Source organism: Pungitius pungitius, chromosome 15, assembly GCF_949316345.1.
Source record: "Pungitius pungitius chromosome 15, fPunPun2.1, whole genome shotgun sequence".
NCBI classification, from domain to species: domain Eukaryota; kingdom Metazoa; phylum Chordata; class Actinopteri; order Perciformes; family Gasterosteidae; genus Pungitius; species Pungitius pungitius.
In genome coordinates, this window is record NC_084914.1 from 12,283,507 (window position 1) to 12,310,388 (window position 26,882).

General features: G+C 44.2%; 3 protein-coding genes and 1 pseudogene across 8 annotated transcripts in view; 3 read left to right on the top strand and 1 right to left on the bottom strand.

Annotated features, from left to right (window-relative positions):
* LOC119209353 (chloride channel protein 2-like) overlaps window positions 1-26,882 on the bottom strand; it is a 44,559-nt gene that overhangs the window by 16,174 nt on the left and 1,503 nt on the right. For 4 of the 6 annotated variants that reach the window (XM_037458629.2, XM_037458628.2, XM_037458627.2 and 1 more), the window contains exons 1-2: window positions 22,764-23,068; window positions 3,554-3,722 (exon numbers count right to left, since the gene is read on the bottom strand). In XM_037458629.2, coding sequence (XP_037314526.2) covers window positions 3,554-3,722; window positions 22,764-22,814 — 220 coding nt within the window. In that variant the 5' untranslated portion in view covers window positions 22,815-23,068. Of the gene's footprint in view, window positions 1-3,553; window positions 3,723-22,763; window positions 23,069-25,760; window positions 25,854-26,882 lie in introns of those variants that run through there. The other 2 variants (XM_062557649.1, XM_037458631.2) reach the window with 2 other exon arrangements.
* On the top strand, window positions 4,109-6,202 carry LOC119209355 (zona pellucida sperm-binding protein 4-like). Its single transcript, XM_037458636.2, has 8 exons — window positions 4,109-4,403; window positions 4,504-4,691; window positions 4,825-4,922; window positions 5,000-5,157; window positions 5,238-5,430; window positions 5,511-5,658; window positions 5,743-5,818; window positions 6,046-6,202. Exons 1-8 carry the CDS (start codon window positions 4,124-4,126, stop codon window positions 6,129-6,131), a joined length of 1,227 nt encoding a protein of 408 aa, XP_037314533.2. The 5' UTR covers window positions 4,109-4,123; the 3' UTR covers window positions 6,132-6,202.
* LOC134105347 (zona pellucida sperm-binding protein 4-like) lies at window positions 8,306-10,443 on the top strand (annotated as a pseudogene).
* Window positions 12,550-14,709, top strand: LOC119209356 (zona pellucida sperm-binding protein 4-like). Its single transcript, XM_037458637.2, has 8 exons — window positions 12,550-12,885; window positions 12,986-13,173; window positions 13,307-13,404; window positions 13,485-13,642; window positions 13,723-13,915; window positions 13,996-14,143; window positions 14,228-14,303; window positions 14,534-14,709. Exons 1-8 carry the CDS (start codon window positions 12,606-12,608, stop codon window positions 14,617-14,619), a joined length of 1,227 nt encoding a protein of 408 aa, XP_037314534.2. The 5' UTR covers window positions 12,550-12,605; the 3' UTR covers window positions 14,620-14,709.

The window sequence follows — 26,882 nt, forward strand, 5'->3', positions numbered from 1 at the left end:
GAGAATGGGATGAATGGAAGAATTTAGACCACGGAAGCACTTTAAACACTTTGAAAATCTAATGAAAAACAAATTAAAATGATACAGATCATAGGTAATTTCAAAAGAAGTACGCAAAAGTTAACAATACAAGTGCAGGGATAAATTAAGGAAAATACCAACTTAGATATAATCTTGTGATAGCTTATCCTTAAAAATCAACATTTCAATTATTCTAATGTTTTATACGACTAATGCATGGCATGATTTTAAGTATATTTGCCACATATTTAATTCAGCAGATTAGACAAAAACATTTAAATTTAATATTTAAACAATTTAAAACATTACATGTGTTATATGAACTATATATTAGGCTGTATTTCACACAAAATTGCATCATTTGTGCTCAAAGATTAAATCTCTTTTGCCCGGTTTAAATGAACTAATTGATGCATGTGGAAAAACTAAATCAGACTAAGTAGTATAAAAACAATAATGGATAACATATCCAATTATTTTCATGTCCATTACCAGATTAGCGCCTCTAGACTGGAGCTGGAGGACAAGGGTTTATCATCAATTGATCAAAAGAATGAATAAAACATTCATACCAGTTTCCCATGACAAATGAATAATGCCATATAATAAAGACAATGAAAATAGTCATATATATATATATATATGAAAGAACAATAACAAACTAAGGAGCATATTATACAGTTTACCTTGACTCTAATCTGACTAATAAAAAAGGAATAGACACAAAACCAAGCAGGTCACGTTTTATAAATTCTGCCATTACAATAATCTAACTCTGAGCTAGGGCAGCTAAAAGAGGCATCACTGGACTCATTTCCTCTATTTTGTCTGCGGACACGGCCAAAGCCTGGAATTTACTTAAAAATCCAGAGCATTCACATATGTGCCCGTCCCGAGTGATGCTCAAATGTGCTATTAACACCATTTAGTCAGATCCATATTTCATAAAAGTGCAACAGTCGAGATGCATAAAGTATTATTTGTTTACTCTCCACTGCTTTAACTCATATAGCGGCCATTGAGAAAAGGGTCCCATCAGGAGAGACGAAAAGAGCAAAAGATGTGATGATGAAAGTGAATCAAAATAACCCAAACACTTCTGGAAAGTTTAAAAAACAAAATAGCTGTGTAATAGCTATAACAATTTGAGACAATAAACACTATTCTAAACAAAAGAGAAATATATTGCAGCCGTCTATCTGGCGCATGATTCAGGTCACAAACCTCCTGCAGGGGGTGAACCAGTCAGGCCACGTGCTGGACAGTAAGTGGCCGATAGAGGACGTACACATATAAACTCAATCATGTGCAGACAAACCCATCACACAATCGACACGGGAAGAAAAAAAACCCAGAAACTCTTCTTGAGATTAATATTGAAAGATGACCATGGACCACTGGATCTATCATTTCGGTCACAGTTCATTGGTCAAAGCTGGGAAAATTCACATTTGAATAGCTTTTCTTTCTTTATTCCTGTGTCTCTCCATCTCTCACACACACACACACACACACACACACACACACACACACACACACACACACACACACACACACACACACACACACACACACACACACACACACACACACACACACACGCACACGCAAAGACAAACAGACATCTCTGGCACCTGCAAAGCCACGGACTTTCGAGAGCCTATTTGCTCTCCCTCTCAGCCGCACGCTGGAGATCGCAGATGTCTTCTCCTGATCTTGTTATAAAACTGTAAGCCAGCCATTCCTCTCCCTACCTCTGCTTGTCCTGCATACCGTCACCTGAAGTCAACACGCTGTAATCAGGGACAATTCTAAAAAGGGCAAGAGATGCTCCACCTTTAAACAGTATGCAAAAAAACACTGAATGCATAACACAGATAACACATAACACACAATGCCTGTAGTAGAGCGCCAGCGCTGAAATATTCCCACTGTGAGTCAGAATAAAAAAAAGTCAGCACATGTCTTTAGCTCTCCATCGTGAACAGGACACAGAGCCCTTGGCTGCATGTGTAGGCCGCCTTGTTCAAAAGCTGCAGCTGCAGTTACTGATCTGAACCATCATCCACAGAGAGCCTGTTCCCACACAAAAAAGAGAAAAACTCCCACTTACAAATGAGAAGGTTCTCGTACACATAAAACGACAGCGGTACTTGTCCAGCCGAAGCGTCTATCTAGAGACAAGTCTAAAAATACAAACACAGCTTGATCTACAAGCACAGACACACGAACACGCTCAGAGTGATTGTTTTCCATTACGGCGCCGGGAGCCATGCTGGGCTGCTGTAGTGTCGCTTTCGCCTATGTATGGAGCTTTCATCAGATCACTAGACACAAGGGCAAAGAGACATAAAAACAGTTCCTGGAAAACAGCCACGCTGGCTGACTTGTGCAAACACGTGTGAAAACAGACCTTTGCATGCTTTTGCATTTTGGGTAACTGTGTTTTAAGATTTTATTTGTTAATTTGTTTCTATAAATGTTAGTTCAAACAAATCTATTTCATTACTTAAACCCCTAAAACGTCAAGTGCATTTAGTTTGTTAAGAAATCCAGCATATTTCAAAACTAGCAGTTAAGATTTAGGAATATTGCTTTAAGGAAATTTCCGCACTAACCACACACTCACAGACACACTTTTCCCTCTGTAGTACGATCTAACCTGATATGTAATTTTGGTTTTATGCCATTTAGTTTAAGTTTCAGAAGATTTAGAACCATATTTGTGGAAAACCGCATTGAGACATTAAATTGCAACGTGCCTTTCCAAAAGCAATGTCCTTGTTACTGCTCCTCACTACTTGCAGACATCAGCGATAATATTTATTATGTGAACTATTTCCACACCCCAAAGTAGTTCACTGGTTTCAATTTGGGTGAACTGACCCTTAAAGAAATGAAGTGCGGCTCGCATTAATTAAAAAAAAAAATAATGATTTCAGCAACTTGCTATGAAGGTTAAATAAGGGTATATATATAATACACTCCGGATCCATCACTCCTTTATTGTGAAATACATCAGCCTAAAGTGGAGCTGTCTTCTGGTGTCATTCCCTTATCTGTAGTCATCTGGGAAGACTAGATATAAAATAATCTGACAGTTCAGATCAGAGCTTTGTTCGCACAAAGAAAATGAGACACATACACACACACACACACACACGCACACACACACAGCCAAGCAGAGGGCGGTGTCTTTGTGTGACGTTGAGACAGCCCTTGTTGGCTGGAGGTCATTGCTCAGATGGGCCTTGTTTAATCGTGTTCACATCCTCCCCTGCTCCCTTGTGTCAGGTAGCCACTCTGCTGTGCTTTAACAAGTCAATGTTTCACACAACTTTCACACATGCCGGGGTGACACAATGTCCCAAACACACACACACACACACACACACACACACACACACACACACACTTTCTGTGCACACTCCTCTGGTCTGACCTTCACAACACGAGTAATGCACAATCAGCACACCTTCCCCCCGCAATCAAACTCTAAAGGAATAGGGCTTGTTGCATGAGCCCCACTTACAATGGCACTTTGCACAGGGGTCCTTCTCGTACTCCAGCAGATCTGCAGCACGACTGCGAACACTGGTGTTTCTCCGCAGTCCTCCGCCGTCCCGCACTCCGCCGTCCCGTAGGCGGGCCGCTTCCTCCTTGGCATACACACCCAGCTCCTGGGTGTACCGCCCATACATCTGTGGGCACGAAAGGCAGAAAGAAAGACATCTTATTATACCGGAAGCAGTAAGAAATACAGTGTTGGGTCAATGTCTGGATAGTCATCTTGTTTGAAAACACACAGTGGTTCATATTCAGAGTTCAGTTCCTCAAACTCACACCCCCCGCCCCCCAAAAGAATTCACTCAGTTTCGACAGTTTCCATTAAGCAGTAGTTTAATGACTTCTTCTCAGACAAGGAGCTCCACCTGTCAGCTCCCAGCTGATTAACTCTGCAGGGCTGCCACACAATTGACTCCTGACGATGAGAGGCGGACTCCTCGGCGAACAGCGCTCCACCAGTCAGGTATAAGGTCTCAGTCAGAGCTACAGGTGACGTTATGCAGCTTTCGCGCAGTGTTTAGCTACTGATACCACAATGGAGTTTTTCAAGTGCCTCTTTGGTGTGATGGTAGTAGTTGCTGTTCTGGCCTGTGATGTTTCTGCTCAGCATTACTGGTCACTGCCTCTGCCGAATCAGAAAGTTCCTCCTCTGCCACAGAAACAGTTGGTGGTGCCTCCACCTGCAGCTCCCTTTGACGAGTGCCAGGTGGCGCAGGAAGACAAGATCCAGTGTGGGACTCCAGACATCACCGCTGAGCACTGTGACAACATAAACTGCTGCTTTGACGGTCACCAGTGCTTCTACGGGAAAGCAGGTAAGCTTTAAAGTACCCCTCAAATTAAGGCTGCATGGTTGAGTGGCTGAAGTTGTGCCTCAACATGACAATGAATCTGATGTAATATCCCCTCATCCAGTGACCGTGCAGTGTACCAGAGATGGCCAGTTTGTGGTGGTTGTGGCTCGAGATGCTACTTTGCCCAACATAGATATGGAGTCCGTCAGCCTGCTGGACACCGACGACCCTGCGTGCGCACCTGTTGATGTCACTTCAGCTTTTGCCATCTTCCAGTTCTCTGCGACTGCATGTGGTACTACATTCAAGGTAGTGTATGCAGGGCTTTCACTTGACTAGTGAAGTTAATGATATCAAATGGGAACGTATTTGCATGACTATTTGTCCCTGCGTCACCATGTCATCGGTTTATTTTGGCAAATGTTTGCTTTTTTTGATGCAGGAGGAAGATGGCCATGTTGTCTACGAGAACCACATGTCTTCCTCATATGAAGTGGGGGTTGGACCCAGGGGGTCGATCACCAGAGATAGCCATTTTGAGTGAGTTAGTAATCCACCAGTATAGTTTGCTTCACTGACGGTTCCTAAAATAAACTTCTTCTGCTTTCTCCCATCAGATTACTGTTTCAGTGTCGGTATTCTGACACCTCAGTAGAGGCTCTTGTCCTGGAGGTCGATGTGGTTCCTCCACCTGTGTCTGTCGCTGCTGCTGGAATCCTCCGAGTGGAGCTGAGACTTGGAAGTGGACAGTGCCAAACAAAGGGATGTGATGAGGGTGAGGCCCAAAACCGCCTAAAGGCAATGCCGGCTACTGCTAAGGAGTTTGACATACTAAGACTTGAGCCTTAATTTCAGAAACTGCAGCGTACAGCACCTTCTACAGCCACTCCGACTACCCAATCACTAAAGTCCTGAGGGAACCAGTCTACGTTGAGGTGACCATCCTAGAGCGCTCTGATCCAAACCTTGTCCTCAACCTGGAGCACTGCTGGGCGACCGCCAACCCCAATCCTCAGAGCATGCCGCAGTGGGATCTTCTCATTGATGGGTATATAGCTATATGAAATGTTCATTAGTCATATGGTTGCCTAAAGTTCAGTATTTAACATGCGCTCTTGTTCCCTTTAGGTGTCCCTACCATGATGACCGTTACCTGACCACCTTGGTGCATATTGATGGCTCCTCTGGCCTACTTTACCCAACACACCACAAGCGCTTCATCATTAAAATGTTCACCTTTGTGGATCAAAGTGACTTTTCGCCCAAGAAAGACACGGTAACCGTTAATTTCCTCACGCTTGAGTCCTTTAAATTGCATCTAGTTTCATTGGCAAGAAACGTGACTTTAAAGATCTTTCAGGCGTTCATTCATTGTTCCACGGCGGTGTGTTATCCGAGCAGCACTCAATCCTGTGACCAGACCTGCCATCGTCAACGTGAGCAACTCAAAAAACAATAGTACATAAGATTTTTCAAAATGCTTTGACCACGAGTTGCTGCATCAACACAGCAAGATTCATTGAACCTTGACAGGCTGCAACATTGTCAGAATGCCCGGCCTTCAGTTCCACTCTGTATGAATCTTAAATATGCTTGAACTTGACACGTGAGGAATCATAATTGTCATGAACTTGTTGTAAAAACGGATGTGCTTCTTCTGCAGGAAGAGCTGTAGCTCCAGCGGTGAGAGCTTCTACGAGTCGGAGGGCTCTGGTCTCCAGCGGGCAGGTGATCCTGACTGACCAGTGATCATCTGCTCTAAATGCAAAATAAAGACATGATTCTGCTGGCTGTGACTGAATAAAAACTCGTGCTTACAATTGGGTCTTCCTGGAGTTACTAAAAGATGGTCAGCCACAATACTGCCTTTTTTTTGCTGAGGTAGATTTTGTGCAGTGACTCTGCAGACGAGCATGTAATGCAACCGCTCTGCTTTCTGCTGAGTAATCAAAATGTTGCATTCATGAGAACTGGAAGTCTAAATATAACAAGTGTATAGAAATACTGAACTAAGCTCTAGATGATTCAAATGTTTTAAAGCGCAAGGTAAATGCATGAAAAAGTTTACTCCACTGAGAAATCCTACATATAATCCAGTGATACTAGACCGGTTTTGTAGCCGTTTGAGGTCTACGTCACAACTGCAGTACACTGTGGGGGGAAAAACCCATAAGACTCAAATGACTGGCTGCCAACCTTGAACATGACATTTTAGGTGTGTGTACACAATTCCCTCTATTGTGTTTCATCTTGATACTACAGGAAAAATCTAAAATGGGTTCTCTATGTAAAAAAAAAAAAGTGACTTTACATGATTTGAATCTAATTTAAGAATGTTAAATAATCTACAGTATTCTGTAAGAAATCTAATTTGGCATACTTTTACAGTTAGACTTAATTTACAGATATTCTCTAGTTTTATAAATTAACTACTGTCAATGTTTTTTTTCTGTTAAATTAGGATCTTTTTTACAGTAACCTTTCTGGCTATAGCTGAGCCCTGTGTTTAAATTGTTCCCCCATTGCCTCCAAACCATTTTAGTTGCCCAACTCTTGCTTGGGGATTATAGTACCCTGGTAAGCTATGTAGATTTGTGTGGCTGCATACTTGTTTTAAAAGTAACACACAGAAGTAATACAGCAGGAGACCATTACTTTCCATAATCTGAGGTGGTGGAAGAATGTAAATGTTGAATCCCCAGAATTGAACTGTGAAACTGGCTATAAAATGTCTGAACTTGCAATTAGTATTCAAACAAGTTTAGGGCTGTGCCAGAGTCTCACTCAGACTTTTAGTCTCTCCGGTATTTCATTGTTCGTGTTAAAGGCAGCACTGGGAGCTAGTAACAATAAGGCTGGATTTGACCGGTCAAAAAATTACTTAAGCACTATTCCTTGACCTCTGTAGAAAATGATGGGGTCAAGGAAAGACTGTTTTTACCACAGCGGTATTAAGGAAATCACACTCCATTGTTACAGTGCTGAGTCATGCAGATGATGTAAACCCACCAAGTTCAAAGCATTACTTTAACAAGGTTGTACTATTGACGTATGCTAACAGTTACTTAATCTGCGTTTCTTGGTCATGATCGTTATTGTTCTTCACTGGCCAAATGATGCGTCAGAATTTAAATGTTGCAGCCGCAAGGAATTGTGGGACAGATTTCCATTTGTAAAGGATGGTCCACTGGTACCTATGCCAAAGGAGCTAAGTAGTGAAGTGTTGAAGCTCCTGTCCTTAGAAGTAGAGAATTCAAACTGTTCTTATCATGGTGGCCATCTACACTACTTCCGAGTCATTTCACTCAGGTACTAAGCAAACTTGAGATTTTGAATCCAGGCTAAGAGTAGTTCTGCTGCTATATAGACTTACCGGCCACTTTATTAGGTACACCTTGCTAGTAATGGGACCCCCTTCTGGCATCAGATCTGCCTTAAATCTTAATGGCATTACTTTCACAAGGTGTTGGAAACATTTCTCAGAAATTTGGGTCGATATTGACATGACAGCATCACGCAGTTCCTGCTGATTTGTCATTTCTATCTATGATGCAAATCTCCAATTCCACCACATCCCAAAGGTGCTCTATTGATGGGTGTACCGCCCATACATCCGTGGGCACAAAAGAAAGACAGACATCTTTTTATTCCAGTTGGTGCAAGTGGGAGGCAGTGAAAGAAATACAGTGTTGGGTCAATGTCTGGATAGTCATCTTGTTTAAAAACACCTGAAACTCACCCCCCACAAGCAAATTCACTCAGTTTCGACTCAGCAGTAGTTTAACGACTTCTTCTCAGACAATGAGCTCCACCTGTCAGCTCCCAGCTGATTAACTCTGCAGGGCTGCCACACAATTGACTCCTGACGATGAGAGGCGGACTCCTCGGTGAACAGCGCTCCACCAGTCAGGTATAAGGTCTCAGTCAGAGCTACAGGTGACGTTATGCAGCTTTGGTGCAGTGTTTAGCTACTGATACCACAATGGAGTTTTTCAAGTGCCTCTTTGGTGTGATGGTAGTAGTTGCTGTTCTGGCCTGTGATGTTTCTGCTCAGCATTACTGGTCACTGCCTCTGCCGAATCAGAAAGCTCCTCTTCTGCCACAGAACCAGTTAGTGGTGCCTCCACCTGCAGCTCCCTTTGACGAGTGCCAGGTGGCGCAGGAAGACAAGATCCAGTGTGGGACTCCAGACATCACCGCTGAGCACTGTGACAACATAAACTGCTGCTTTGACGGTCACCAGTGCTTCTACGGGAAAGCAGGTAAGCTTTAAAGTACCCCTCAAATTAAGGCTGCATGGTTGAGTGGCTGAAGTTGTGCCTCAACATGACAATGAATCTGATGTAATATCCCCTCATCCAGTGACCGTGCAGTGTACCAGAGATGGCCAGTTTGTGGTGGTTGTGGCTTGAGATGCTACTTTGCCCAACATAGATATGGAGTCCGTCAGCCTGCTGGACACCGACGACCCTGCGTGCGCACCTGTTGATGTCACTTCAGCTTTTGCCATCTTCCAGTTCTCTGCGACTGCATGTGGTACTACATTCAAGGTAGTGTATGCAGGGCTTTCACTTGACTAGTGAAGTTAATGATATCAAATGGGAACGTATTTGCATGACTATTTGTCCCTGCGTCACCATGTCATCGGTTTATTTTGGCAAATGTTTGCTTTTTTTGATGCAGGAGGAAGATGGCCATGTTGTCTACGAGAACCACATGTCTTCCTCATATGAAGTGGGGGTTGGACCCAGGGGGTCGATCACCAGAGATAGCCATTTTGAGTGAGTTAGTAATCCACCAGTATAGTTTGCTTCACTGACGGTTCCTAAAATAAACTTCTTCTGCTTTCTCCCATCAGATTACTGTTTCAGTGTCGGTATTCTGACACCTCAGTAGAGGCTCTTGTCCTGGAGGTCGATGTGGTTCCTCCACCTGTGTCTGTCGCTGCTGCTGGAATCCTCCGAGTGGAGCTGAGACTTGGAAGTGGACAGTGCCAAACAAAGGGATGTGATGAGGGTGAGGCCCAAAACCGCCTAAAGGCAATGCCGGCTACTGCTAAGGAGTTTGACATACTAAGACTTGAGCCTTAATTTCAGAAACTGCAGCGTACAGCACCTTCTACAGCCACTCCGACTACCCAATCACTAAAGTCCTGAGGGAACCAGTCTACGTTGAGGTGACCATCCTAGAGCGCTCTGATCCAAACCTTGTCCTCAACCTGGAGCACTGCTGGGCGACCGCCAACCCCAATCCTCAGAGCATGCCGCAGTGGGATCTTCTCATTGATGGGTATATAGCTATATGAAATGTTCATTAGTCATATGGTTGCCTAAAGTTCAGTATTTAACATGCGCTCTTGTTCCCTTTAGGTGTCCCTACCATGATGACCGTTACCTGACCACCTTGGTGCATATTGATGGCTCCTCTGGCCTACTTTACCCAACACACCACAAGCGCTTCATCATTAAAATGTTCACCTTTGTGGATCAAAGTGACTTTTCGCCCAAGAAAGACACGGTAACCGTTAATTTCCTCACGCTTGAGTCCTTTAAATTGCATCTAGTTTCATTGGCAAGAAACGTGACTTTAAAGATCTTTCAGGCGTTCATTCATTGTTCCACGGCGGTGTGTTATCCGAGCAGCACTCAATCCTGTGACCAGACCTGCCATCGTCAACGTGAGCAACTCAAAAAACAATAGTACATAAGATTTTTCAAAATGCTTTGACCACGAGTTGCTGCATCAACACAGCAAGATTCATTGAACCTTGACAGGCTGCAACATTGTCAGAATGCCCGGCCTTCAGTTCCACTCTGTATGAATCTTAAATATGCTTGAACTTGACACGTGAGGAATCATAATTGTCATGAACTTGTTGTAAAAACGGATGTGCTTCTTCTGCAGGAAGAGCTGTAGCTCCAGCGGTGAGAGCTTCTACGAGTCGGAGGGCTCTGGTCTCCAGCGGGCAGGTGATCCTGACTGACCAGTGATCATCTGCTCTAAATGCAAAATAAAGACATGATTCTGCTGGCTGTGACTGAATAAAAACTCGTGCTTACAATTGGGTCTTCCTGGAGTTACTAAAAGATGGTCAGCCACAATACTGCCTTTTTTTTGCTGAGGTAGATTTTGTGCAGTGACTCTGCAGACGAGCATGTAATGCAACCGCTCTGCTTTCTGCTGAGTAATCAAAATGTTGCATTCATGAGAACTGGAAGTCTAAATATAACAAGTGTATAGAAATACTGAACTAAGCTCTAGATGATTCAAATGTTTTAAAGCGCAAGGTAAATGCATGAAAAAGTTTACTCCACTGAGAAATCCTACATATAATCCAGTGATACTAGACCGGTTTTGTAGCCGTTTGAGGTCTACGTCACAACTGCAGTACACTGTGGGGGGAAAAACCCATAAGACTCAAATGACTGGCTGCCAACCTTGAACATGACATTTTAGGTGTGTGTACACAATTCCCTCTATTGTGTTTCATCTTGATACTACAGGAAAAATCTAAAATGGGTTCTCTATGTAAAAAAAAAAAAGTGACTTTACATGATTTGAATCTAATTTAAGAATGTTAAATAATCTACAGTATTCTGTAAGAAATCTAATTTGGCATACTTTTACAGTTAGACTTAATTTACAGATATTCTCTAGTTTTATAAATTAACTACTGTCAATGTTTTTTTTCTGTTAAATTAGGATCTTTTTTACAGTAACCTTTCTGGCTATAGCTGAGCCCTGTGTTTAAATTGTTCCCCCATTGCCTCCAAACCATTTTAGTTGCCCAACTCTTGCTTGGGGATTATAGTACCCTGGTAAGCTATGTAGATTTGTGTGGCTGCATACTTGTTTTAAAAGTAACACACAGAAGTAATACAGCAGGAGACCATTACTTTCCATAATCTGAGGTGGTGGAAGAATGTAAATGTTGAATCCCCAGAATTGAACTGTGAAACTGGCTATAAAATGTCTGAACTTGCAATTAGTATTCAAACAAGTTTAGGGCTGTGCCAGAGTCTCACTCAGACTTTTAGTCTCTCCGGTATTTCATTGTTCGTGTTAAAGGCAGCACTGGGAGCTAGTAACAATAAGGCTGGATTTGACCGGTCAAAAAATTACTTAAGCACTATTCCTTGACCTCTGTAGAAAATGATGGGGTCAAGGAAAGACTGTTTTTACCACAGCGGTATTAAGGAAATCACACTCCATTGTTACAGTGCTGAGTCATGCAGATGATGTAAACCCACCAAGTTCAAAGCATTACTTTAACAAGGTTGTACTATTGACGTATGCTAACAGTTACTTAATCTGCGTTTCTTGGTCATGATCGTTATTGTTCTTCACTGGCCAAATGATGCGTCAGAATTTAAATGTTGCAGCCGCAAGGAATTGTGGGACAGATTTCCATTTGTAAAGGATGGTCCACTGGTACCTATGCCAAAGGAGCTAAGTAGTGAAGTGTTGAAGCTCCTGTCCTTAGAAGTAGAGAATTCAAACTGTTCTTATCATGGTGGCCATCTACACTACTTCCGAGTCATTTCACTCAGGTACTAAGCAAACTTGAGATTTTGAATCCAGGCTAAGAGTAGTTCTGCTGCTATATAGACTTACCGGCCACTTTATTAGGTACACCTTGCTAGTAATGGGACCCCCTTCTGGCATCAGATCTGCCTTAAATCTTAATGGCATTACTTTCACAAGGTGTTGGAAACATTTCTCAGAAATTTGGGTCGATATTGACATGACAGCATCACGCAGTTCCTGCTGATTTGTCATTTCTATCTATGATGCAAATCTCCAATTCCACCACATCCCAAAGGTGCTCTATTGATGGGTGTACCGCCCATACATCCGTGGGCACAAAAGAAAGACAGACATCTTTTTATTCCAGTTGGTGCAAGTGGGAGGCAGTGAAAGAAATACAGTGTTGGGTCAATGTCTGGATAGTCATCTTGTTTAAAAACACCTGAAACTCACCCCCCACAAGCAAATTCACTCAGTTTCGACTCAGCAGTAGTTTAACGACTTCTTCTCAGACAATGAGCTCCACCTGTCAGCTCCCAGCTGATTAACTCTGCAGGGCTGCCACACAATTGACTCCTGACGATGAGAGGCGGACTCCTCGGTGAACAGCGCTCCACCAGTCAGGTATAAGGTCTCAGTCAGAGCTACAGGTGACGTTATGCAGCTTTGGTGCAGTGTTTAGCTACTGATACCACAATGGAGTTTTTCAAGTGCCTCTTTGGTGTGATGGTAGTAGTTGCTGTTCTGGCCTGTGATGTTTCTGCTCAGCATTACTGGTCACTGCCTCTGCCGAATCAGAAAGCTCCTCTTCTGCCACAGAACCAGTTAGTGGTGCCTCCACCTGCAGCTCCCTTTGACGAGTGCCAGGTGGCGCAGGAAGACAAGATCCAGTGTGGGACTCCAGACATCACCGCTGAGCACTGTGACAACATAAACTGCTGCTTTGACGGTCACCAGTGCTTCTACGGGAAAGCAGGTAAGCTTTAAAGTACCCCTCAAATTAAGGCTGCATGGTTGAGTGGCTGAAGTTGTGCCTCAACATGACAATGAATCTGATGTAATATCCCCTCATCCAGTGACCGTGCAGTGTACCAGAGATGGCCAGTTTGTGGTGGTTGTGGCTCGAGATGCTACTTTGCCCAACATAGATATGGAGTCCGTCAGCCTGCTGGACACCGACGACCCTGCGTGCGCACCTGTTGATGTCACTTCAGCTTTTGCCATCTTCCAGTTCTCTGCGACTGCATGTGGTACTACATTCAAGGTAGTGTATGCAGGGCTTTCACTTGACTAGTGAAGTTAATGATATGAAATGGGAACGTATTTGCATGACTATTTGTCCCTGCGTCACCATGTCATCGGTTTATTTTGGCAAATGTTTGCTTTTTTTGATGCAGGAGGAAGATGGCCATGTTGTCTACGAGAACCACATGTCTTCCTCATATGAAGTTGGGGTTGGACCCAGGGGGTCGATCACCAGAGACAGCCATTTTGAGTGAGTTAGTAATCCACCAGTATAGTTTGCGTCACTGACGGTTCCTAAAAATATAAACTTCCTCTGCTTTCTCCCATCAGATTACTGTTTCAGTGTCGGTATTCTGACACCTCAGTAGAGGCTCTTGTCCTGGCGGTCGATGAGGTTCCTCCACCAGTTTCTGTCGCTGCTGCTGGAATCCTCCGAGTGGAGCTGAGACTTGGAAGTGGACAGTGCCAAACAAAGGGATGTGATGAGGGTGAGGCCCAAAACCGCCTAAAGGCAATGCCGGCTACTGCTAAGGAGTTTGACATACTAAGACTTGAGCCTTAATTTCAGAAACTGCAGCGTACAGCACCTTCTACAGCCACTCCGACTACCCAATCACTAAAGTCCTGAGGGAACCAGTCTACGTTGAGGTGACCATCCTAGAGCGCTCTGATCCAAACCTTGTCCTCAACCTGGAGCACTGCTGGGCGACCGCCAACCCCAATCCTCAGAGCATGCCGCAGTGGGATCTTCTCATTGATGGGTATATAGCTATATGAAATGTTCATTAGTCATATGGTTGCCTAAAGTTCAAAATTTAACATGCGCTCTTGTTCCCTTTAGGTGTCCCTACCATGATGACCGTTACCTGACCACCTTGGTGCATATTGATGGCTCCTCTGGCCTACTTTACCCAACACACCACAAGCGCTTCATCATTAAAATGTTCACCTTTGTGGATCAAAGTGACTTTTCGCCCAAGAAAGACACGGTAACCGTTAATTTCCTCACGCTTGAGTCCTTTAAATTGCATCTAGTTTCATTGGCAAGAAACGTGACTTTAAAGATCTTTCAGGTGTTCATCCATTGTTCCACGGCGGTGTGTTATCCGAGCAGCACTCAATCCTGTGACCAGACCTGCCATCGTCAACGTGAGCAACTCAAAAAACAATAGTATATTTAAGAATTTTCAAAATGCTTTGACCACGAGTTGCTGCATCAAAACAGCTAAGATTCATTGAACTTTGACAGGCTGCAACATTGTCAGAATGCCCGGCCTTCAGTTCCACTCTGTATGAATCTTAAATGTGCTTGAACTTGACACGTGAGGAATCATAATTGTCATGAACTTGTTGTAGAAACGCATGTGCTTCTTCTGCAGGAAGAGCTGTAGCTCCAGCGGTGAGAGCTTCTACGAGTCGGAGGGCTCTGGTCTCCAGCGGGCAGGTGATCCTGACTGACCAGTGATCATCTGCTCTAAATGCAAAATTAAGACGTGATTCTGCTGGCTGTGACTGAATAAAAACTTGTGCTTACAATTGGGTCTTCCTGGAGTTACTTTTTTGCTGAGGTAGACTTGGTGCCGCAGCGCTGCCGATGAGCATGTAATGCAACCGCTCTGCTTTCTGCTGAGGAATCAAAATGTTGCATTCATGAGAATTGAAGTCTAAATATAACGGTGAATCAAAATAATACTCTGGTTGCTTCAAATGTTTTCAAGCGCAAGGTAGATGCATGGACAAAGTTTACGCCACTGAGTGAGCCTTTTGCCTAAACCTTTTTTGGTTACCTAAAGCTTGCCTGGGATTGTAGTACTTTTGCAATAAAGTGTGTGTGGCTCCATTAATTTGTTTTTCCATAATCTGAGCTCATGTAAATGTTGACCCACAGAGGCCCAAGCCGGTGACATTGGCTATACTAACACTTTCAGTCCAGCAATTGGTATTCAAACCAGTTTAGGGCTGTGCCACAGTCCCACTCAGACTTTTAGTCTGGCCAGTATTCCATTGTGTTCAATGCCGCACTAAGACCTAGTCCCAGTAAGGCTCGATTTAACTTGTCAACTTTATCTGCGTTTCTCGGTCATGATCGTTATTGCTCTTCACTGGCCAAATGATCCGTCACAATTTAAAATTGCAAGGAATTTTGGGACTGATATCTTTTTTTGGTCCAAGGAGCTAAGTAGTGAAGTATTGCATGATCCTTTCCTTAGCATTAGAGAATTCAAACTTATGTTGGCCACTTACACTTCTGGGTCATTTAACTCAGGAAATAAGCAATTCAAATCCAGTCTAGTTCTGCTGCTATATACACTTACTGGCCACTTTATTAGGTTCACCTTGCTAGTAAAAGGACTGCCTTCAGATCTGCCTTAATTCTTAATGGCATTACTTTCAACAAGGTGTTTGAAATATTCAATACTCTATTGGATTGAGAACCTATTGTCATGTTCAAGAAAGCTTTTTTAGAAACAAGCTTTACCCTACTGGAAGTAGCCATCAGAATATGGTACTGTGGTCATAAAGGGATGGGCATGGTCAGCAACAATCCTCAGGTGGGCTGCAGCATTTGAACCATCCTCAATTGGTACTAAGGGGCCCAAAGTATCTCCGACACCATTACACCACTACCAGCCTGAACCGTTGATACAAGGCAGGATGGATCCTTGCTTTCATTTTTACACCAAATTCTGACCCGACCATCTGAATGTTAAGTTGAAATCAAGTCTCATCAGACTATAGGCAGTAGTTTCCTGTTCTCAGCTGACCGGAGTGGCCCCTGGTGTGGTCTTCTGCTGCTGGAGCCCATCTTCTTCAATGTTCCACATGTTGTGCGTTCCTATGTTGTAACAAGTGCTTATTTGAGTTACTGGTGACTTTCTATGATCTCAAAACCAGTCTGCCCATTCTCCTCTGAACCTTCACATCAAACTAGGCATTTTCGTCCACATAACTGCCGCTCACTGGATATTTTCTCTTTTTCTGACCATTCTCTGCAAACCCCAGAGATTGCTATGGGTGAAAACCCCAGTAGATCAGCAGTTTGTGACCTACTCAGACCAGCCCGTCTGCACCAACAACCACGCCATGTTCAAAGTCAATTACATTCCTCCCCCCCCCCCCCCCCCCCCCGTGCTGATGCTCTGTTTGAACTACACGCCTAAATGCATTGAATTGCAGCCATGTGATTGGCTGATTAGCAATTTTCGTTAACAAGCAATTGAACAGGTGCACCTGATAAAGTGGCTGCTGACTGCTGAGTGTATATAAACTGTGTACATATAGCAATACATCTATTTTTCTTGGTTTCTCTTGTATGCAAAAATGTTCAACATCTCTCCTCTGCTCTCTGCACCTCCTTCCCGCTTTGTCCCACTCACACCCGCCCCCCTCCCCCTCCCGTCATTGAGATGGGCATCACGACGCTCTCTTTCTGCTCGCATGCACAGGCGATGCGGGAGGAAAGCAGAGCGGCAGTACAGCTTCTGACTGACGAGCACAGAAAGGTCCGTGCTAATCTCCATCCACGTTCACCTCCAACCTGCCGGGAAGAATTTAAGCAAAACATAATCATCCAATGGCAACGCCTCATGTATTGGTGTGAAAACCAAAGAGTATCCAGAACATTCGCCTGCTGACAGATACTTACTACTGCTGTGTGGACTTGCATATTATTGTCAGTTGGGTGAAATGTAAATTGTGTTTTCCCACTGATTACAAATGATGTCAATTAAAAGGAAACAGTGGGGTTTGCATGCTAAATACTAGAATTGAGCAAGTTGGTCAGGGAGAACTAATGTTAACCAGGTAAAACTGCTCTTGAGCACATTTTCTTTTGGGCAAAATCCCCCTGCAGAAAAATCCAGAGTTTGTTTAAGTAAAAAGGGTGTAAAAATATGGTATAAAATAATTCGTAAATAATTAACCTTGCTATGCATTACATTATGGTGGATTCGGTTTTAAATTAAACGTTGTATTTCGAGACTGTATATTCAAAAGCACAACCTACACACCACAGTGGTTAGCATAAACGATGAAACTAAATGAGGAGTTGCAGAGGGAGCTGCAGGTGCAATGATATTTCTTGTAATTAGATATTATTTTGCTTTTTTCCTTTCCTGGAGAGCAACAGCCGCCATGCTCACAGAATCTTGTGTGTTTGCAAACAAATGTTTCATGCACCCCCACATGCGCCACAAAGGCACACAAACCCACCACCAACACTAGACAAACCCACACTGGGAGTTTAAACTGGGCCTGTTAGTGATTCTTTCTTTGGCCTGTGTGAAATAAATCACTGGCCATCTGGCGCACGGCCCCCTGGGAGAGCAGCAGGTGGGACCACGTGGGTTAAATAGGCTGTTATCTGTAACCAGTTCACCTCCCACGTGGTCAACTTCTGTATCTACATTAGTCAGTTTACCTCCCACGTCACAACCCTCTACACCAGTTCAACTCCGGCCTCCCACAGGCTGCTATTGACTGGTTTGTCGTAGACATAAATGCAATGAAAAAACAATTTCACAAATAAACTGGTGTATAAATAGCAAAGTTCATCCAACTCACATTCATCTAACAAATTCAATTTGATCGGATGGGGAATCCAGAAACTTCTAAATGTTGACAAAGAAGGAGAGGAAGTCTGAGTGGAGAAGCAGCTATTGTGGTTGAGTCTGTAATTCAAAACAAATGAGAAAAAGCATTGACTTTGCAGCTGGTGAGAAACTGAAACTGAGAATCTTTAACAGGACCTTTGCTACTCATAGGTGCAGTTTTTGCGCAGTTGAGATATTTTGGAAACACAAGGCGATCATTCTCTACTGTATCTAACGATATTGTGAATTTAGCTGATGACGTCTGCGTATGCCATAAAATATCTAGAACAGTGTTTCCCACTAGTGGGTTCCCACTGTGAGGTGACAGTGACCCCGACCACCAAATACTAATCACTTCATACATGAGTCTGGTGGGACATTCATGCCAGACGAAGTGAAATTCCCTCCTGGTATCACACACTTGCAAAGACTCCTACGTACTCACAAGGCCAGCAGCCTCATCACGACCAGCTCTCCCCGAGCAACGACACGCGCCTCTACAGCACCACTCGCAGCCCGACTCCACCTGCTCGATGAGGACCTTCCAGCAAACCCAATCGAAAAAAAGAGAAGTTTGTTGTTTATTTAGCTACTCCCAAGGCACTGTAGAATAATGTATTCATCGTGTGGGGACGGCAAGGACAAATATTTGACACCACTAAGGAAGAAGGTATGAACATCTGAAACTCCTTTTTACTCATGAATATTTATAAGACATTAATCTATTCGTGTTTAGTGAGAGAGTGAGGTGGGACCCACTTTGTAAAGGGCAAGATGTATGAAACACACACTAAACCACATAGTAAGCGAGTGCTGGGTGTGTATTGATGAGATCAGGGGAGTAACAGGATGACTGAAGCACTCTGAATAATCGGAGCCACAAAGCCTCCAAGGACAACGCGCGAAATTGAATTAGAGGAGCAAGTGACACGTTTGACTCATCCCAAAGTCTACATGTACGGCTGCTTCTAGAAGGGTTACCTGAGTCAGTGCTCTCTCTCACACACACACAGCACAGTGGGTAAGGAGGGGGGGGGGGGGTCGGGAGGGTGTGATGTCAGTGAGAATGAATCTTGTCAGACCCGAAGGAGGGGAGATGGTGTTTTTGCCGACATCATGACGGATCCACAAAGATTACGTTGGCAACAGGTTTAAAGCGAGCCTCGGGGGGTATAAACACACTGCCCCCTTCCATCAGGAGAAATGGATTCGATGGCGTCCGGCTCAAGGGCACGGCGACATTAAAACCATCGACTCTGTGATTAAAGGACACCCTGTTGGTGTTTTCCTTTTGTCAGAACGCATCATGAACTTTTTACTCATTTATTTGATAGAATATCTGAACCAAGAAGATAATCAACAGAAAATGAATTTGTTTCAATTTTAAAAATGGACCATTTGTAATGTTATGGTTTATTTAGCAATCACCAGTTTTATTTGTCTTGTATAAATAGCTTTTGGTTTCAGCTATTTTAAACTCTCAGTAGATGTGATAAGCCTTTTTCAATACTACTTTAGTTTTGTATCAGGAATAAATGATAGTTGTGGTCCTTTCTGTCACTTAAGGAGTTACTTTTTAAGATTGAACAGCTTTCCTTCTGCATAATTATTATTTGTAGTACATACCTTCACACTTTTACTCAATTAAGTGACATCTTTTCCACTTTTGTTTATTTCACCATTATACTGATTCATTTCATTCCGTTTCACTAATGTTTGTTATTTCAGATGATTAGTCCCGACACCTTGTGAAGGTTTTTTTTCAGTACATTGTTTTTGTGAGCACAACCTCAACAGAGGTTGTATCTATGTATTTTCCACTTCATATTTTCTCTGCAGTGGATCGTTCCGTGGTCTGCAGGTGACGGCACTTTTCGGTAATGACAGGAGCTGAAATGGATGGAAGCCAGCTTCTGTGTGTGAGCAACAGACAGAATGCTGACAATGAGGAACTAGAGCCTCTTGAGGAGACAGCACTTTAGTGTGTGTTTGTGTGCTTGTGTGTGTATTTCACAGGGACAGACACAGAGAGATATCAGAGAGATGTGTAAGAATTTTCCATTTTATATCCATTCAGTTTCCATCATGAAGCTCCTCATCACGGCTCCACCAAATGGACAGGAGCTGCTCCGTGCCGACGTTCCATTGCGGAAAAAACACCTAAATTCTTAAAATAAAGTAAACCGCAGGCAGGATGCTGATGTTTACCAACCGCTCTGGTCTGTGGCTCACTACACCAAACCATACAAAGCAGAGGAGGGAGGCAACAGATCTCACAGTCCAGGATGCTCGCTCACTGCTGTTCAGGAGACAATCTGTGTCCTCATGCTGCACAGTGCGAACCAGCAGTATGCAAATGTGCAAGCGTGTGTAGTCTTAATGTGGGGTGTGCAACCGTATCTATCCAGTTTTCTTGTAATGGGAGAGATCATAATTGATACGTTTCATTACCCTCAGTTTTATTGTTGTTGGAACGAGATACTAAGAACTGGATCTTTGCTATGGTGTGTCTTGAAAGTCAGAACAGCAGGTTGCTCAAAAAAAAAAGAAGACATACACACACGCAAACATACAGAAAGACCGACACGCTTGGTGCTGTGCATCGTTTGTGCGGTGGTGCAGTGCCCTGTTGAGGGGTGGGCTGAGGGGGGGGGGGGGGGGGGGGGGGGGGGAAGCTGCTTTTCCTCTTCAATCGGATCATGACTTTGATTCCTGCGGCAGCCAAATCCTCGAGCCTCCCGCAGCCGGAAGGACATGAACAGGCCGTCTCTAACATCTGCTCTGACTGAGATTTAACAGGAGAGCATGTCTGTGTGTAGGCAGGTACAGAGTGCGCATACCCGCCTACACACACACGCCCACACACACACACACACACATAAGACCTACGGAGCAACAAACTTGCCCACGTTTTTTGAAGAGAGAAAACGCATGCCCACACACGCAGACCTCCCACACCTCGCACAGGAGCTCCTGAAAAGCATTCACGTGGAAGGCTGCAACACGTTGACACACCCTGCCTGTCTCTTTACTGCGCTTTTTGGTGATCTGATCTGCGTCTTGTCCACTTTACCTGCTCCATCCCACGGGAGGCCAGGGAGGCAGACAGGCACTGCCTGATGTCCCAGCATGGACAGCAGCTGACAGCAGCTGACAGCAGCTGTAGAAGCCATTGACCCATGCACCAGAACCTGGTTGCTGTCAAACTGCTCAAAGGGTCTCTCCTGGATCTCCACGTGGCATCCCTGAAAATGAACACTTGCTGCCTTTTATTTTCACAAATATCGTTGTGGTTATAAATAGCTCGTTTATTCTCGGTTTCACAGTTCCCCTCGTGATAATGAGTTCAGGGAGGTTAGTGGGAATGCTTTCCAAGAAAAATCTTAGCAATCTGTTTGGTGCAGTGGCTGAAGAAACAACACCACTGCTACTGAGCAGAATATATGAATGGATATTAGTTACTTATTTATTGACTGTTTGCTTTAAGGTTGATTTTGCCTGAAGGGAAATGTGGTCATTTGCGATGTCATTATATCAAGCCGCTCAGCTTGTTTGTGTTAGGAGTTTATGATAGTAACCAAATATTCTAATGGATTGTGAGAGCTCGCATCCTTTAAAGCTCCAACACTTACAGCCCTCTTAGATTGAATGGCTATTTTTTGTTCCCTTGAATTTAACACTCAATCAGCAGTTGATCTATAAAAAAACCATTGCCAGAAAAGTACAAAAACTGGAGGAAATTGCCAATTTTATTTTGTGCAATAGCTGTGAACGAAGAGATGACATTTCTATGCCGAGTCTTTGTGGAGAAGTTATCAGACAGATCTCTATTTTTCTCTATCTGCTTCATGTCATCTGCTTAGTCCTGCTACACTGGTGCTTATGCTGCCAAAAATGCAAGCAACCACATGACTGAAAATCCTCTGAATCTTACTGATTGCAAACAATAAAGCACAGGATCCTTTTGTCAACATTCAAATCCAATTTAAGACTGTAGCTACAGCCAACAGACTGTGAGCTGGCACTTATCAGATGATTTGAGCTTGTAGTTCATATCTATCTGTGAATGTCATTCAATTTTCTAGGAGGAGAACACAGGTGCTTTGTTTAGAGGGAAGGTATTTGATGAAAAGCGCTATCACTGTGTACTCTCACTAAAGTACCAGGACACAAGCTGCACAAACGCTTGCCTGTGCAGGAACATCCATGCATCTTTGAATGGACTGTTACCATTAATTGCCATCAAGCCACTGATCTGAGTGATATCAAAGAGAGGAAAAGGGCCAGACGGCATGTTCCAAACTGACTGCCATTTTACTTTACTATTGATCTTTGCACAGAAACACAGAGCACGGTATCAATCTCCACAGAGAGGGAGGAACGAGGAATAAAATGCCCCTGTAAACATGAGCGTGTGTCTAAATGCATTCGTATCTAGAAACACGTTTTGTTCACAAGTAGGAAGGGGCTGCGCTTAATAACACAGGAAAGGGATAAGGGGACGAAGACACGAGGAGGGACGGGATCGGCAGACATGAGGGAGATATGGGGGACACGTGAGGGAAATACATTGAGAGGCTCTAATCTTAAACTGCAAGGATATTAACATTCCTTGCCCATTGTGCCACACGCAGAGTGATCAGAGATAGCCATACATGCGTATCTTAGAGCTGAAACATTTAATCGGACATGGATTTGGTGAAAATCTGAAGTGATTATAATGAATCATTGCAGGCAGAGGTTGAGAGTGATGCATTACCTGGGGATCAAGGTACTTAATGGAGAGCTCAGGAGCCACAAGAGGGAAAGCACAGTACAAACAAAGTAGTAAAAAATATAAGTATATATAAGTATAAACATTATATATATATATGGAGGAGGAGCAATGCATATATATACATATATGCATGCATTGCTTCTCGTGTCCTCACACGGGACATAGCAGAGCGACCGGCATCCGCGACACGTCCCGACAACCACACCGAGGACATCATCCATGACCTCACCCGAAACTCACCAAAGTTTGCTGGTACTGGAGCGTCCGGTTCTCGGCCTTGTCCTTCACCATTGTCGCAATGTCCCCATAACAGACACCCAGTCCGAAAGAGGCGACCCTCGGGAGCAGCGAGTCCGCCCGCTAATTCATGCGCGGAGGAGGACGTAACAGGTCCCTGATCGTGAGGCGTCCCGCACGATGCAAAGCGCCGCTGCGATGCTGATGTGTGCCTGCGTGTGCCTGCGTGTGGGTGCGTGTGTGTGCGTGCGTGTGATGGACGAGAGAGTATCGCCGGCTGCCGACTTCGCCGCAAAGCTCGCACGGTTCGACTGCGAAACGCCGCCTCTCTCCTGCTCTGTCTGCACCGTGCACTGTTTCTCTGGAGTTACCCTGATGCATGATGTGATGTGTGCGCGTGTGTGTGTGTGTGTGTGTGTGTGTGTGTGTGTGTGTGTGTGTGTGTGTGTGTGTGTGTGTGTGTGTGCGCGCGCGTGTCTGTGTGTGCAGAGGCGTGTGCAGTTGCCCGTTTAATAGAAAGCCCAATTTGAATAGATTAGAATGTGTAGGATACGTTGCTCTTTTTTATTGTTTTGTAGATTTTTTTCAAACTGAGCTTTGCAACCCAGTCTCCAAATTTAAGTGTGATGAGTAACTCACAAGGGTGAGACAGTTTTATGGCTCCATCAATGTCGTCAATAATGCATGTTTACAACTGCCCTTTGGAAAGTGAATGAAGAATAGCATTCTCCTTTGCATCATTGTCATGTTACGGAATAGCTTCAAATGAAGTGACTCCAGTATTTTGTACAATGAGTTTACGATGTATGGATTTGATTCCAGGTCATCTTTTTCTGGCAGTCCCTTTTTGTTGTATGAGTTCTCACAAAAAAACACATTTAATAAAGATCGATGAGCAGACGCACAACAAGAAAATGTCCTGTCTGTGAACGGTCAAGCACCAAAAACGCTTTCTCATCATGTGAGCAAATACATTGATTTACACCCTCCCACACGCTTATAAAACGTTGACGTTTTGAGGACAAGTCTTGTTTAAACAGCAGGGAAATGGCCCTTTAAAAGCCCTTGTGATGATACAATCTGAACTGGAATAACAGCAACACTCACACCATGTTTTTTTTACTGTTTTTTTTTAAGCATGGAGAACAATGAGATCACTTAATGATCTATGCAAAGAACAACAAGTCTACAACTGGCTTGCATTTATTACACAATGCAATGTTGGAATATATCCCTTGCCTTATATTCATGTTTTTAAACCAGTCTTACTGCCCCATAAGGAGCATTTTACAGTAACCACGTGTGCTCATGGGCACAACAACAGTTGCATAAACCTTCTTTGTAAGTGCACTTTCAGAAGCACTTACAGCATTTGTTCGCCTGTGCACTTTATTCGTTTGAATTTCATTTTAATCTTTTTAAATTATTATTCTATCATAGTCTTCTATTTTATACTGTAGATTTAAATTGTAAATTTGTAAATTGAACATGTAGTTTTTCTTGCACTATGTTATCTGTCTTGTTGTCCATTGTCTCCTTGTCTACAAATTCTTTCCGTCTAACATACTTTGGCAATAAATGTTCCTGAAAGCTTACACGTGAAGGATTGCTACACTCTTAGATAGCTTCCCTTCCTCAGATGACACATGTATTACAATAAACCGTGAGCTCATCTCTCTGGGCTTTCACTAAAGGCTTTTCAGAGGTGCTACTCACTGGTAGGGAAATCTATCGCACTGAAAGATGATGTGCCAACAAAGACTTGCACCTGAAAGATAACCACTGGGTTCACTGTCGCTTTGTCAGGAGCCAAGCATCCGTTTGCCAATAAGCCCTCAGTTGTTCTGAGAATCAAGGAGGCTCACGTTTTCACGAGTTCAGAACGTTTTCAGGTCCGATGCAATCTGCTTGCCTCAGCCAGTGGAATTCACTTTAGACCACCAAAACCTCATCTCACATTGAATGTATGCCTCAAATGGATGGCCAATTTGCCTTATCAAAGGCCAGCGTTCATTAGAATGATACCGGTTAAAAGATTAGGGAGTCAATGCTTCTGACTCACAGACAGCTGATTGACTGTTGGCAGGGCAACCAGTTCACAGCGCTGTACCACCGGCACCAGGCCGCTGTAGAGTGATGGCAGGGATTATATCCAAAAGCACGGCACTCAACATTATTTCCCAAGATGTATTCACACCAGTTTCACGCACACCTTCTTCATGTCCTCATCATCTCACCCTCCCTTTCAACTGAGGGTAAAGAGTGTCAGCGACTTGGTTTCATCAGAGAGCTCGCAGCCACAGACAGGCGGAGGGCTACCGTGGCCCCGGCAGCAGAGGAACTGGGTGCTCTGCAGCCCAAAGCACCAGCACACTGACCCACATCTTTCCATCTCCACCAGAAATCTTTAGAAACACACACAACTAGAAACACACACACAGCCCAATTCCTAATACAGCACGTGCCCTGCCCTCTGTGACTGAGTTTAAGAGTACAGAGCTCGATGAGAACATCAAAGTTAATTAAAGTATGCCGCATTTATTGTCGTGATGGTTTTGTGTGAATGTAAATGATTTGTGAGTAATGTGTATCAGATCAGACTTATGTCAAATCATATCTTTTCAACATTTCTTAAGATGCACATTATAATGAATCTAAAATACTAACGTCCATTTTTTACAAATACGGTAAACTGCGATACATCAGCGTTACAAGGACCTTGAGACCTTGATGCGCAACATTACGATGTACAACCACCTGTGCTCCCTTTTTGTACGCCAAGTTTCAGTAATTGCTATTAGCCTCGGCTGATAGAACACATTGAACCCATCGCAATTAACCGCAGAATGACACCAGGATACCAGCAAATAGACCGCATCCCAGTCAGACCTCCAGTTACCATTTGCCCTTGAGCCAGATGTGGGCAAAGTTCAGCAGACACGTGCGTATTTTTTAAAAAAGGAGACAGTGATGCATCTTGTCAGGACCCAGCATACTTACGGTTCCCCCCGGGAGTCTGCTTGCCTCCTCTTTTGATTCTCTCCTCTTCGGGCTACGGATTCAAAACCGTCAGCTGCGTCCCTCCATCGCGCCCTGGCGGAAACAATGACTGATGTGAAGGGGCACACAGCTACAGGTTGCAGCGCACGCTCAATCGATGATGTATGTGATTGGGCAGCGGATGACTACCGGAGAATCACACTGTCCTCCGTCAGAGAGAGAAAAAAAATCTCAGTAGCTCCCAGAAACCGGAACGATGCATTCCCCACAGCGCTGGCGCCAAAGTTGTCAACACGGCGCGTAATTACCGGTTGTGCGCCTCTAGACCAGCAGCGCGCGGCGGGACCGGGACCGGGAGCGACACGCGCCAGCCGTTGGAGAGCGGCGGCATGGGGCTGCGAGGCAAAGAAGACAAGACACGATGCTACAATCTGCTCATCGGCTCCAGCTGAGGTGGGAGGGAGACAGCGGGGAACCGGGTGCCGTGTTCGTGATGCATTGCGGGTAGCGTCGGTGCCATTGCCCGCAACGTTCTCTTCGTGTGCAGAAATCGCGGCGCTCTGGGCATCATCTGCGCAGCCGTGGCGCACATTCGTCTCAATTAACGGCGGTCGGGATTCTTTGCAGAGGTAGAAGTACAAGCTTGGAGGGAGAAGAGGAAAAGCATGTGTTAAATGTTCATGCTCCCCCTCTCTCTGTCTCTCTCTGCACCCCCCCTCATCCATATGTGTCAACATGCACTCCTGGTCTCTAATTAGAAGGCATGCGTCTTAATCATGGCACGCATAAACGGTTTGGGGCGCAAATGGAAGATGGCATGGTCTCAGTCGATGTCCAGAAAAAATGAGGGGGGGTTGAGCAGGTGTGTCTAAAATGATGATGGATGGTGCATTCCCTTTATTGTGTCTCTTATCCGTGTCTTTGACAGCTTTTACACCACCTCATCAGCACCGACATGGCAATTGAATTGGAGCGTCGCCACATCTGCAGCTGAGGCCCCCCTGGGCATTACAACCCAACAGATGATTTGTTTGTATCCGGGGGAGATGCCGCTTGATCTTCTGTGTGAAGGCCATCAAAGAGCCCCGAAAGGGCAATCACATTGGCAGTGACTTCAAAGTG

Bases quoted from the DNA above. Each gene is read 5' to 3' on its own strand.
- LOC119209355 (XM_037458636.2), top strand. From the start codon at position 4,124: ATGGAGTTTTTCAAGTGCCTCTTTGGTGTGATGGTAGTAGTTGCTGTT. The intron at 5,431-5,510 runs GTATATAGCTAT...TGTTCCCTTTAG, and splicing joins TGGGATCTTCTCATTGATGG to GTGTCCCTACCATGATGACC. The intron at 5,819-6,045 runs GTGAGCAACTCA...CTTCTTCTGCAG, and splicing joins CCAGACCTGCCATCGTCAAC to GAAGAGCTGTAGCTCCAGCG.
- LOC119209356 (XM_037458637.2), top strand. From the start codon at position 12,606: ATGGAGTTTTTCAAGTGCCTCTTTGGTGTGATGGTAGTAGTTGCTGTT. The intron at 12,886-12,985 runs GTAAGCTTTAAA...CCCCTCATCCAG, and splicing joins GTGCTTCTACGGGAAAGCAG to TGACCGTGCAGTGTACCAGA. The intron at 13,643-13,722 runs GTGAGGCCCAAA...CCTTAATTTCAG, and splicing joins AACAAAGGGATGTGATGAGG to AAACTGCAGCGTACAGCACC.